Source organism: Anopheles nili, chromosome 3 (genome assembly GCF_943737925.1).
Source record: "Anopheles nili chromosome 3, idAnoNiliSN_F5_01, whole genome shotgun sequence".
In the NCBI taxonomy this organism is placed as follows: domain Eukaryota; kingdom Metazoa; phylum Arthropoda; class Insecta; order Diptera; family Culicidae; genus Anopheles; species Anopheles nili.
In genome coordinates, this window is record NC_071292.1 from 59,054,533 (window position 1) to 59,066,010 (window position 11,478).

General features: G+C 46.7%; 4 protein-coding genes across 4 annotated transcripts; all 4 read left to right on the plus strand.

The window, feature by feature from the left end:
• Positions 1-202: 202 nt before the first annotated feature.
• Positions 203-3,989, plus strand: LOC128725667 (juvenile hormone esterase-like). The gene is made up of 6 exons (XM_053819427.1): positions 203-481; positions 1,488-1,634; positions 2,394-2,948; positions 3,018-3,365; positions 3,457-3,752; positions 3,821-3,989. The coding sequence occupies exons 1-6, from the start codon at positions 203-205 to the stop codon at positions 3,987-3,989; spliced, it is 1,794 nt and encodes a 597-aa protein (XP_053675402.1).
• A 1,124-nt stretch (positions 3,990-5,113) lies between these two features.
• On the plus strand, positions 5,114-7,087 carry LOC128724716 (juvenile hormone esterase-like). Its single transcript, XM_053818438.1, has 4 exons — positions 5,114-6,059; positions 6,091-6,461; positions 6,521-6,822; positions 6,895-7,087. Exons 1-4 carry the CDS (start codon positions 5,114-5,116, stop codon positions 7,085-7,087), a joined length of 1,812 nt encoding a protein of 603 aa, XP_053674413.1.
• A 260-nt stretch (positions 7,088-7,347) lies between these two features.
• Positions 7,348-9,273, plus strand: LOC128724717 (juvenile hormone esterase-like). Its single transcript, XM_053818439.1, has 4 exons — positions 7,348-8,232; positions 8,305-8,649; positions 8,711-9,009; positions 9,081-9,273. The coding sequence occupies exons 1-4, from the start codon at positions 7,348-7,350 to the stop codon at positions 9,271-9,273; spliced, it is 1,722 nt and encodes a 573-aa protein (XP_053674414.1).
• A 236-nt stretch (positions 9,274-9,509) lies between these two features.
• LOC128724718 (juvenile hormone esterase-like) lies at positions 9,510-11,462 on the plus strand. Its single transcript, XM_053818440.1, is given in 4 exon segments — positions 9,510-10,433; positions 10,500-10,850; positions 10,911-11,225; positions 11,310-11,462. Coding segments are annotated over 4 exon segments (1,743 nt in total).
• Positions 11,463-11,478: the final 16 nt, after the last annotated feature.

Sequence of the window (11,478 nt, forward strand, 5' to 3'; positions counted from 1 at the left end):
TCGCTTTTCTTTCTTTTCCATTCAGCGGGTAAGCTTTCTCGCGAGTGGACGTGGTGTGACCGTGGATGAACGGCAGGTGTAAAGTGTGCGAATAAAACAGACACCCTCACGAGGAGGCTCGTGCAGTATCACTCCGGCACGCTCAGGAGTTACACCGAAAGCGCGAAGATCAAACATCAAACACGAGTGATCCTGGAGGAAAATGTCGCGTTCCGTGGTGCCGTTGCTGTTCGTGGTGATGCAGTGTGTCGTGTCGTGTACCAGCAGTGGCTATACGAGTGGTAGTCCGTTGATTGCTGCTGTCCTGAAACCGAACAGTTCGTGCGATTCGAAGGAGCAACGCCAGGACCGGGAACCGATCGTTTGCATGGCCGATGGGTGTGTGCGTGGTGTCCTTAAGGATGGTATGGCGGGCGAACAGTACGAGGCGTTTCTGGGTATTCCTTTCGCCAAACCGCCCGTCGGTGAGCTGCGCTTTGCGGTAAGTATGTTTCGAAGTGTAATGTGTAGAGGCAACCGATGCTCATCACACCCCCCGTGTGACCGTGTTTGCGTACCTTGAATTGTTTGCGAATCATGCGAATAAAATCATCGGTGTAAATCTGTGAGTAGATTAGCGGATTGATAGGGGATGAGTTTTCTTCCAGAAGCTAAAAGTCTACGGCCTGGTTTGTTTGTGTATTTTTTTCCCGCGTACGACTACTAAATATAGTATGCTGTTTATTTACAAACGATCGGTTTTGCATCATAACATTCGCGATCGAGTCTTTTGATCGTTTAGGTGAAGAACCTCATAAAAAAGTGCTGGTCACTAAAATGTACAGTAAGAAAAGTGCTACAAATTCAAGTGATAAGAAACCCTAGCTCATCAGTATAAAAAAAAATTACGGCATTGCAAACATAAGGTTTCTTCTTCCAGTTTATTTTTACTCAACATATATAACGTGTGATTTAATAGGAGGTACAATGTATGCATATAAATACATACCTGATCGTTTGCTAGTAACGACACTCGGATTATATGGCTGATGGCATGTTGATTGCAGGGGGCACATTATAATGTGCGTTTAGATAACGCACCGACCTGATCAAACACATGATCAGCTGAATATACACGCGCCGTTTGGTCGTTTAATATCGATTTGATTGTGCAACGCTCGCGGTTCCCACGATCTCTCAGCCTAGTGTAAGCATGTAGTATTGAATGCAAATCGCTACCGCACGATAAACGGTTTATTGCAACGCTGAATGATTTTTAACCAAAGGTAGACAAAGCTATGTTCTAAATGCATGAGCTTGCACGCGCCAATAATATCGATCCGAAATGATCACCTTTTAAAATGCAGGTGCAAGTGCGCTTACAACGCCTAGAAGTATGCAATCTGAGCACACATACGGAATGATCAACCTCCAGAATGCATCTACCTCACAATCGTACTCGATCTTTCCACTTTCCTTTTCATCACACTCTCTTCTTTCCCCCTCAGGATCCCATCCCGACAGAAGCGTGGGGCGAAAAGACGTACGACGCGACAACCGAACGGCCAATGTGCCTGCAACGGAACGATCTACTCCCGAATCCACCGGTCACCGGCAGCGAGGACTGCCTCTATCTGAACGTTTACAGGCCAAAGGTGAGTCATTGCCCATTAGGCACGGGACCGGGAGCTCGTGGCCACGCGCCAACCCATTTACGCGTGTTAATTGTGTGCTTCCGCGCCGGTTTCACCAACGGCACCGGCGCCATGTCGGTAATTAATAGCCACAGCGACTAGCGAACGAACTGCAGCACGCCACAAAATATGCCACCCCTATTTGCAGTGGCAGCAGAATCGCCAACATCGATGCCTTGCTGAGCTAGCAACTGCGCGCAAACCCTACAGCTGCAGGTGGCGGTGAAGCCTAAGCTATGTCCCCACGCGTAGTTCGATCGTTTTGGAGCGCGTGTGACATATTAGCCCGAGCATGCCGGCTCAATCACCCCTTTCGAGCTCGCTACAACCCCCGATGGATCGATGCTCTCGGCTTACTCTCGTACATTCGTGGATTCCGGTTTTTTAACCGTTCTGCTGATTGAGCGCCTCGTTAGCCGTTATTAACACGCCGCCCAAGGAGGCTTGCACGTCATAAAACTTGCATCTACATATATTGAGAGATTCGTGTTTTTGTCGCGTGTGGTTTACTAATCTCGTACTCATGAACTAAAATACCGGTTCAGACAGCCATTAGAAACACGTGCTCATGGCATGTGTTGTCCTGTCTGGTCCGGTCATGGAGCCTCTGACGCACTATGCAGGTGTTTTGATAGCCAAGAGGGAGTGAGCATAAATTTAGCACACAACGAACAACGGTAGTGATGCATATGTGTACAATTTTCCCACTCACTTTCACAGGGATGCAATGAATCGTCCGGAGCACACCCGCTACCGGTGATTGTGTACATCCACGGTGGTGGTTTCTTCTCCGGTACGGCCAGTCCACTTGTCGTCGGTCCCGAGTACCTGATGGACAGCAAACGCGTGATCTTCGTAGCCATCCAGTACCGACTCGGTGTACTCGGGTTCCTTTCGACGGGCGATGCTATCGCACCGGGTAACTACGGGTTAAAGGATCAGACACTCGCGCTCCAGTGGGTACAACGGCACATTCGAAGCTTTGGAGGTGATCAGCGACTGGTGACGATCGTCGGTCAAAGTGCTGGTGCCACATCCGTCCATATGCACATGATAAGCCCACGCAGCCGAGGCTTGTTCCAGCGCGCAATTATGATGAGCGGCAACTCTCTGGTGCCGTGGAATATTCCAACAAAGAACCCGCTTGATCTAGCGCAAAACACAGCCCGCGTGGTGAACGTGGAGGCTCCCGAAAAGCTAACAAGCAAGATGCTGATCGCAAAGCTTCGAAACGTCCCGGGTGAGAAGCTTGTCGGGAGTATCTACAAACTGAAGGTGAGCTGAACAAACAAACGAGGTGATCGTGACAATAGGTGTTACATTTTTACTTCCCCTCACGATCAGCAATGGTCCATCGATCCGTTGACGCTTTTCCGCCCGGTGGTGGAATCGAAAAACGCCCCAAATGCTTTCCTGATCGAGGAACCGAAAGTAAGCTGGCAAAATGGGAACTATCAGCAGGTACCGTGGATGGCAGGATACGTCCCGAACGAGGGAGCCGTTCGAGCGCTGGCGATCTTCAAGAATAAACAGCTCTTTGGTGAGTTGAAGCGCAACTTCAGCACCATCATGCCGATTCTGCTTGAGCGACCACCATCGAAGACACTAATGGAGCGAGTACGATCACGATTCTTCAACGATTCCACCGACACCGAACCTATCCGGGCTGATCAGCTGCAGTCATTCATCGATGTATGTTGTCCCGTTTCGCATGCTGGGAAATCCTCTACGGACGGGCTATAAATTATGTGTTTGTGTGTTATTTTGTGTCTCATCCCTGCAGCTCTACAGTGAAGCAGCTTTCACTTATCCCATCCAGCTGGGTGTCAAGCAATACACAACGGTTGCAAACACCGCAGAAGCACCAGTCAGCGTGTACAAGTTCTCCTTCAAAGGAATCCACTCGTACTCGGCCATCTTCGCAGCCGGCGATCTAGGCGATTACGGTGTGGTACACTGTGACGATCTAAACTACCTCTTCCGGCAGCCGGCCATTTTTCCCGACTTTGCTACCGGTTCACCCGAGCTCAAGATGGTCCACACGTTCGTTGACTTTATCATCGATTTCGCCATCAACGGGTGAGTTTGTTTGCACTCGCAAGCAACGCAATGCAATCTAATTTACCATCATACGCCTTCGTCAACAGGCGGGCAACACCGTTGGCTCGGTACCGGAAGTGCAAGAACGACAATCAGGTGTACCAATCGATGAACTGCGATGTGCAGGAGTTCACACGGGTCGGTGACAATATTCAGGTGCAGACGATCAGCGGTCGAAACGAGGAAATGTTTGCCTTCTGGAAGAACTTCTACTAACGGGGTGCCTTTGAGCACGCGCGTTAAGCACACTACATTTTTTTTGAGCACGAACACGGATCGTGAAGACAGTGTCCTCACAAGGAACGTTAAATTGTGATACTAAATAGCTTCCCAAAACGTCGCAGGTATTTAGCGTGCGATGGGGTGTGATGCGAAACCAACCGTGGTCAGCGGGTTTGCTGATCAGAAATAGGCCTATATAATAGTACAAATGTAAGATACCTTTTGGCAGCTTCCCTCTGGGTTCCACCACATTATCACAGATACTTCCCACGTCCTTTCCACACCACGTTTAGCTAGTTTATAATCGATTTGTACTTGTTTAGCCTATACAAGCTTGCCGGAAAACCTGCAATCGCTTAGAAAATAAAGAACAGTCGAAATCACAAACCAAAAATATCTCGCACACATGCATCTGCATCTGTTCCCAGGATCCACTGCCCCGAAACCCGATTGTAAAAATCCTTCATGACATAATCTGCTTCGGTTCCCAGCGCATTAACCAACGGCACCTGCTTCGCTACTGGCATAGGTCAGTTCAAAGTGAGTAACATTATGCTATCCATTCGCACCGATCGTCACGCAAGCTGCCATTCCACATCCGCCACAATTTATTATAATTCCACCATGAAACAAAAAAACCAGGCGCCCACGTTTCCCGTTTACGATATTGCAAAACTGCGGTAAGGAGTCACGTTCGTTGCCCCCGAAAACCAGTTTCCGGCGCGGAATTAAAGATTTGTCATGCCGGATAACAGCCAAACCTGTCTCTCCGACAGTGACACGATTATGTTGCGCACTATCCTTGTTTCGTTGGCTTTGTTTGGAAGTTGTTTGAAGCTGTTTTGTTAACCCTACAATGACACCGAATCTTGTTTGTTTGGGAAGAATGACTCTGAAAGAATGGCCCAAAGAGACAAAACAATACTAACGAAATTTGAAACAAAACGATCATAGCCGAAACGATCAACGGGTTGAGATCAGCGACGTATGTGTGAAAGAATCTGAATCAATCCCATCTGATTTTCGGAGAAAGAAATCGCAAGAGAAAGTTTGGCACTCCATGAATACATATATAAGAGCGCGATTCTGGAAAAGGGATCAGTTTAAAGCGGTTGAAAATGTCAACCATTCCAATCGTGATTGTGAAGGTGATTTTGTTGGTCAGTTTTGCTGTAGCTAGTGGTATTGCTGCTGATCAGACAGCACCTCGGGTATGCATTGAGGATGGTTGCATGCGCGGATCGTGGATGAGAAGCTTCCTTGGCCGTCGGTACCAAGCGTTCGTAGGAGTGCCCTTTGCAAAGCCACCCGTTGGGCCTCTACGCTTCGCTGGCCCAGTTCCGAATGAGCCCTGGACGGAAACTGAATTAGATGCTACTGGTAACGTCCAACGGGAGCCATGTATTCAGCTGGACATACTACTATCCCAGCGCGGTGTCGAAGGAAGTGAAGATTGCCTATATCTGAACGTGTACAGCCCAATGACATCCACTAAAGGATCGAACAGCAGCAATCATGTACCTATACCAACGCTGGTTTTTATCCACCCTGGTGCCTTTATGGTTGGTTACAACTCCCCGTTGATGTATAATGCAGAAAAACTGATGGACCACTCGGTCATACTGGTGACGATACCTTATCGGTTGGGAGCTTTTGGTTTTTTGTCGACCAGCGATGAAGCAGCCAGTGGAAATTTCGGGCTCAAAGATCAACGGTTGGCTTTGCAGTGGATTCAAAAAAATATCCACGCATTCGGAGGCGATCCTAAACTAGTGACGCTCCTTGGAAGTAGTGCCGGTGGAGCGTCGGTTCATCTTCATCTTATGCATCTTCAAAATGAAGGACTCTTCCAACGAGCGATCAGTCTCAGTGGCAACGCATTGGCGGCATGGAGCACGCCAAAGAAAAACCCAGAGCAAACGGCTCGCAAACAAGCAGCACTCGTAGGCATACAGAATTCTGATCAACTGACTACTTCCGAATTGATACAGGCTCTTCGATCAGTAGATGCTAACCAAATTGCCAAGAGTTATTCTGCTCTCACGGTAGGTCAGAGAAAAAACCAAGAGGATTGGGTTGTTATGCTAACATTCGTGCTATTTCTTTCAACAGAATGGATCCCCTTACCATATGTTACTGTACGGGCCGGTTATCGAACCATCCACCGTCGAAGATGCATTTCTTACCGCTCATCCAAAAGATTTATGGTCTCACTCAGAAAAGTACCTCTCGGTACCGTGGCTTACCGGAATCGTACCGAACGATGGTTTTGTGTTCAGTTTTCCCATCCTCAAAGATGCAGCATGCTCGCCGGACATCATAACCCACCAGAAAAGGATGCTTTTCAACTTGCTAGGCGGTACGGAACGCCCGGACATTTTCCCATTTCTAAGCCAACGGTTTTCTACTAAATTTACATCCATTGGCGAATGCTTTACAAAGGACAACGTAGATATCCTCACGCAAGTAAGGCAGACAATACAGCGAGAAAATGTTTATCTCACATATCGGATCAATAATTACAGATCTTCAACGAGGCACTCTTCGCTTATCCGCTTTTCCTCAGCGTACGCCAACATTCCCACAACAAGCAACGACAGAATCCACCCATTTTCTTGTACAAGTTTAGCTATAAAGGCGAACGATCGTACTCCACCGTATTCGTGACAGACGATTCGTTATCCCGTGATTTTGGCATTGTACATGTCGATGATCTGCTCTACATTTTCCGCAGTCCGGTGCTGTTTCCGACCACACGACGAAGCTCACCAGATGCGAAAGCGTCACAACGGTTTAACGAGCTGCTCGTTCACTTCGCACGCACGGGGTAATGTTGCAAGATGGCGCACGGTTGATGAACATTATTTTCCAAACTCGCTCCTTTTTTGGGTTTTTGTAGAATCGCCCCAAATGGAAAGGACGTCGGCCATCTGGAGGATTCATCGCATGACCTAGATACGAATGATGCTGAATTTCCTCTTGCATTCGAGTTGATCAACACCAATCGTACGGATGAACCTGTTGCACAAAGATTCGTTGATCTTTACGATGAGGAAATGATTAGCTTTTGGAAATCTTATTACGGTGACTAACTATTGCGCTGTTTACGGGACAAAGGTACATACATTTGAAATATATACCCTTGATGATACACAATCAACAGTGTTCTCCGGTGAATGTGTGACACTTTCATTTCAACTGGCGTAAGCAGTAAAAGCAGTAAGAGAAAGTCAAAAGAATTGGGCCTTCGGGGACACGCGCTGGATATATAAGAACGAGATGCACCGAAGAGATCAGTTCAATTTCATACGTTATGTCTGTTAACGCGGTAGTTATTCTTACGGTATTGTGGATGGTTCCGTTGGTCCTTACAGGGAGCACGTTTCATCCTGACGCGCCTCGGGTATGCATTGAGGACGGTTGTATGCGCGGATCGTGGATGCGAAGCTTCCTTGGCAATCGGTATCAGGCGTTTGTAGGAGTGCCCTTTGCAAAACCACCCGTTGGGCCACTACGCTTCGCAAATCCGGTTCCGAATGAGCCCTGGACGGAACAGGAATTGGACGTCAGTAGCAGTGTCGGAAGAGAACTCTGTCTACATCAAAACATATTCTTCATGGAGCGCGGCATCGAAGGAAGTGAAGATTGCTTGTATCTCAATGTGTACACCCCACGTAAAACTGACGGCAAAGAGAACAACAGCAGCTCATCACCTATGGCAACGTTGATGTACATTCACGGTGGGATATATATGTTTGGCTATAGCTCACCGTTCGTTTTGGGTGCAGAAAATCTGATGGACTACCCGGTCATACTGGTAACCATTATGTATCGAGTTGGAGCTTTTGGTTTTTTGTCGACCGGAGATGAAGCGGCCAGTGGAAATTTTGGTCTGAAAGATCAACAACTAGCTATGCGGTGGATCCAAAAGAACATCCACGCATTTGGAGGCGATCCTAAACTAGTGACGATCATTGGCAATAGTTCCGGTGGATCGTCGGTTCATCTGCATCTTATGCATCTGCAGAACGAGGGACTCTTCCAACGAGCGATCAGTCTCAGTGGCAACGCATTGGCGTTATGGAGTACGCCTAAGAAAAACCCAGAGCAAACCGCTCGCAGGCAGGCTGCATTGGTGGGCATAGAGAATTCTGAACAGCTGACTACTTCCGAGTTAGTACAGGCTCTTCGATCAGTCGACGCTAATCAGATTGTTGAGAGTTATCTACAGCTGGCGGTGAGTGAAATTAAACAAAAAATAGCCTTGCAATATTACCAGTCTTCAATATGCATCATTTTTCACTATTAGAATGGATCCCGCCATCACATGACAATTTACGGGCCGGTTGTGGAAGCAACCACTGTAGAAAATGCATTCCTAACTGCACAACCAAGAGACCTATGGGCTCAAGGAAAATACCTTTCAGTTCCATGGCTCACTGGGATCGTACCAAACGAAGGTTTTCTATCCAGTTTCTTTACCCGCATCAATACCGATTGTACGAAGAAAGCTCTCAGTGACCAGAGACAGCTTATAGTAAGCTTACTAGGTGGTAACGGCACTTTCGATAATTTGTTAAAAGAACGCTTTTTGGGCAACCAAACCACAACAGATGAATGTTTTACAAAGCAAAACATAGATGTATTGACAAAGGTATGATAATAGTTCCCCCAGAAGCGTACGTTTTTCCCACTAATTCGTTATTTTTCTACAGATTTTCAGCGAGGTGCTTTTTTTCTATCCGCTTTTCCTCAGCGTACGCCAACATACTGAGCATAAGCACCAGAAGGCACCTATTTTCTTGTACAAGTTCAACTATAAAGGAAAATATTCGTTCTCCTCCATGTTCGACACAGACAAATCTGTAGCACATGACTATGGCGTAGTGCATCCTGACGAAATGATCTATATTTTCCGCATGCTAATGCTGTTCCCAATCCCCCGACGAAACTCGCCGGACGCGAAAGCGTCACAACGGTTTATCGAGCTGCTCGTTAACTTCGCACGCACGGGGTAATGTTGCAAGATGGCGCACGGTTGATGAACATTATTTTCCAAACTCGCTCCTTTTTTTTGCATTGCAGAATCGCCCCAAATGGAAAGGACGTAGGGCATCTGGAGGCCTCATCTCATGACCTAGATACGAATGATGCTGAATTTCCTCTTGCATTCGAGCTGATCAACACCAATCGTACGGATGAACCTGTTGCACAAAGATTCGTTGATATTTACGATGAGGAAATGTTTAATTTTTGGAAATCGTTTTTCGGCGACTAAGTACAAATATACGTGCCAAAGGCCAAAGGTACACATATGATCGATAATATCATATCATGCATATTAAACATACACCCTTAATGCAGCATGTTTCAGTTAATGTGTCACACTTTCATTTCAACTGACGTTAAAAGTAAAAGCAGTAAGAGAAAGTTAAAAGAATTGGGACTTCGGGCACACGCGCTGGGTATATAAGAACGAGATTCATCGAAGAGATCAGTTTAATTTCATACGTTATGGCTGTTAGCGCGGTAGTTATTCTTACGGTATTGTGGATAGTTCCATTAGCCCTAGCGGGGAGTTCGTTTCATCCTAAAGCTCCTCGGGTATGCATTGAAGACGGGTGCATGCGCGGATCGTGGATGCGAAGCTTCCTTGGCAATCGTTTCCAAGCATTCATAGGGGTGCCCTTTGCAAAGCCACCCGTCGGATCACTGCGCTTCGCAAATCCGGTTCCGAATGAGCGCTGGTCGGAATCAGAACTGGATGCTTCTGGTAAAATTGAGAAAAAACCATGTGTGCAACAAGATATTCTACTATCGACGAGAGCCGTGGAAGGCAGTGAAGATTGCCTGTATCTGAACGTGTACAGCCCGTTCATGATTTCCGAACGCGAGAACAAAAACGGCTCATCACTTATGCCAACGCTGATATTTATTCACGGCGGAGCTTTCATGATGGGATGGAACTCCCCTTTGGTATTAGGCGCAGAGAAAGTAATGGACCACTCGGTCATACTGGTAGCTATATCCTACCGACTGGGAGCTTTCGGATTTTTGTCGACCGAAGATGAAGCGGCCAGTGGAAATTTTGGTTTGAAAGACCAGCGGCTAGCTATGCAGTGGGTTCAGAAGAATATTCACGCATTTGGAGGCGATCCTCAACAAGTAACGATCATTGGACAGAGTGCCGGAGGAGCGTCGGTTCATTATCATCTAATGCATCTTCAAAACGAAGGACTCTTCCAACGAGCGATCAGTCTCAGTGGCAACGCATTGGCGTCATGGAATGAACCAAAAGCAAACCCAGAACAGACGGCTCGCAAACAAGCCGCACTCGTGGGCATAGAGAATACAGATGTGCTGACTACTTCCGAATTGATACAGGCTCTTCGGTCAGTTGATGCTGATCGAATCGCTAACAGCTACAGGGAATTCACGGTAGGTTATCGAAAATGCGATAAAAGAAAACCCAAAACGTGCATTTACAACGTGTTTTTCCAACAGATCGGATCTCGTTATCCTTCATTGCTGTACGGACCAGTTATTGAACCATCCACAGCCGAGGGTGCATTTCTTACAGGACATCCAAAGGATTTGTGGTCTCAAGAAAAATACTTATCAGTACCATGGTTAACTGGATTCGTACCGAACGATGGTTTTGTGTTTAGTTTTCTATCGTTTGAAGAAACAGAATGCACCCAGGATCTGCTGCAGGACCAAAAACGAAGCATTGTTAATTTACTAACAAATAGCAACCGCACCGATTTTCCTCCAGATTTGACGAACCGCTTTTTCCCAAATCAAACCACAATGAACGAGTGTTTCACGAAGACAACCATTGACATCCTCACCCAGGTAAGGTTACAGGACTTCATCCAGTTGAATTTGACTAAATCACCTAATTGTTTCTCATAGGTGTACAATGAGGGATTGTTTCTCTATCCACTTATGTTTACTGCCCGCCAACATATGCATCATTCACGGCAGCAGAAAGCACCCATGTTCTTGTACAAGTTCAACTATAAAGGCGAGCAATCATACTCCTCTGTATTCATTCCGCATGGTACATCATCTCATGAGTTTGGCATCGTACATTGCGATGATCTTATCTATATCTTTCGCGCTCCGATTCTATTGCCGGACACGCGACGAAACTCACCTGACGCGAGAGCTTCGAAACAATTTATCGAACTGCTAGCCAATTTCGCACGTACAGGGTAATGTAAACCAGTTGTAGATGCGCAGGACATGATTTGACTTTTCCTAATATGGTCCTATTTGTATCATTTCAGCACCGTAACAAACGAAGTGGAGACTAAGCATTCTGCCCTTACGAGTAGCTCCCAGTTTCCATTTGCCATCGAGCTGATCAATTCCAATCGCAAGGATGAGCCTGTTGAGCAAAAGTTTATTAATCTCGACGATAACGAGCTGTACAGCTTTTGGGAGCGTTTCTACGCCGGCTAGTGGTGATATGAATTTA

Bases quoted from the DNA above. Each gene is read 5' to 3' on its own strand.
- LOC128725667 (XM_053819427.1), top strand. From the start codon at position 203: ATGTCGCGTTCCGTGGTGCCGTTGCTGTTCGTGGTGATGCAGTGTGTC. The intron at 1,635-2,393 runs GTGAGTCATTGC...TCACTTTCACAG, and splicing joins TGAACGTTTACAGGCCAAAG to GGATGCAATGAATCGTCCGG. The intron at 3,753-3,820 runs GTGAGTTTGTTT...CTTCGTCAACAG, and splicing joins ATCGATTTCGCCATCAACGG to GCGGGCAACACCGTTGGCTC.
- LOC128724716 (XM_053818438.1), top strand. From the start codon at position 5,114: ATGTCAACCATTCCAATCGTGATTGTGAAGGTGATTTTGTTGGTCAGT. The intron at 6,060-6,090 runs AAGAGGATTGGG...GCTAACATTCGT, and splicing joins GGTAGGTCAGAGAAAAAACC to GCTATTTCTTTCAACAGAAT. The intron at 6,823-6,894 runs GTAATGTTGCAA...GGGTTTTTGTAG, and splicing joins GTTCACTTCGCACGCACGGG to AATCGCCCCAAATGGAAAGG.
- LOC128724717 (XM_053818439.1), top strand. From the start codon at position 7,348: ATGGTTCCGTTGGTCCTTACAGGGAGCACGTTTCATCCTGACGCGCCT. The intron at 8,233-8,304 runs GTGAGTGAAATT...TTTCACTATTAG, and splicing joins AGAGTTATCTACAGCTGGCG to AATGGATCCCGCCATCACAT. The intron at 9,010-9,080 runs GTAATGTTGCAA...TTTGCATTGCAG, and splicing joins GTTAACTTCGCACGCACGGG to AATCGCCCCAAATGGAAAGG.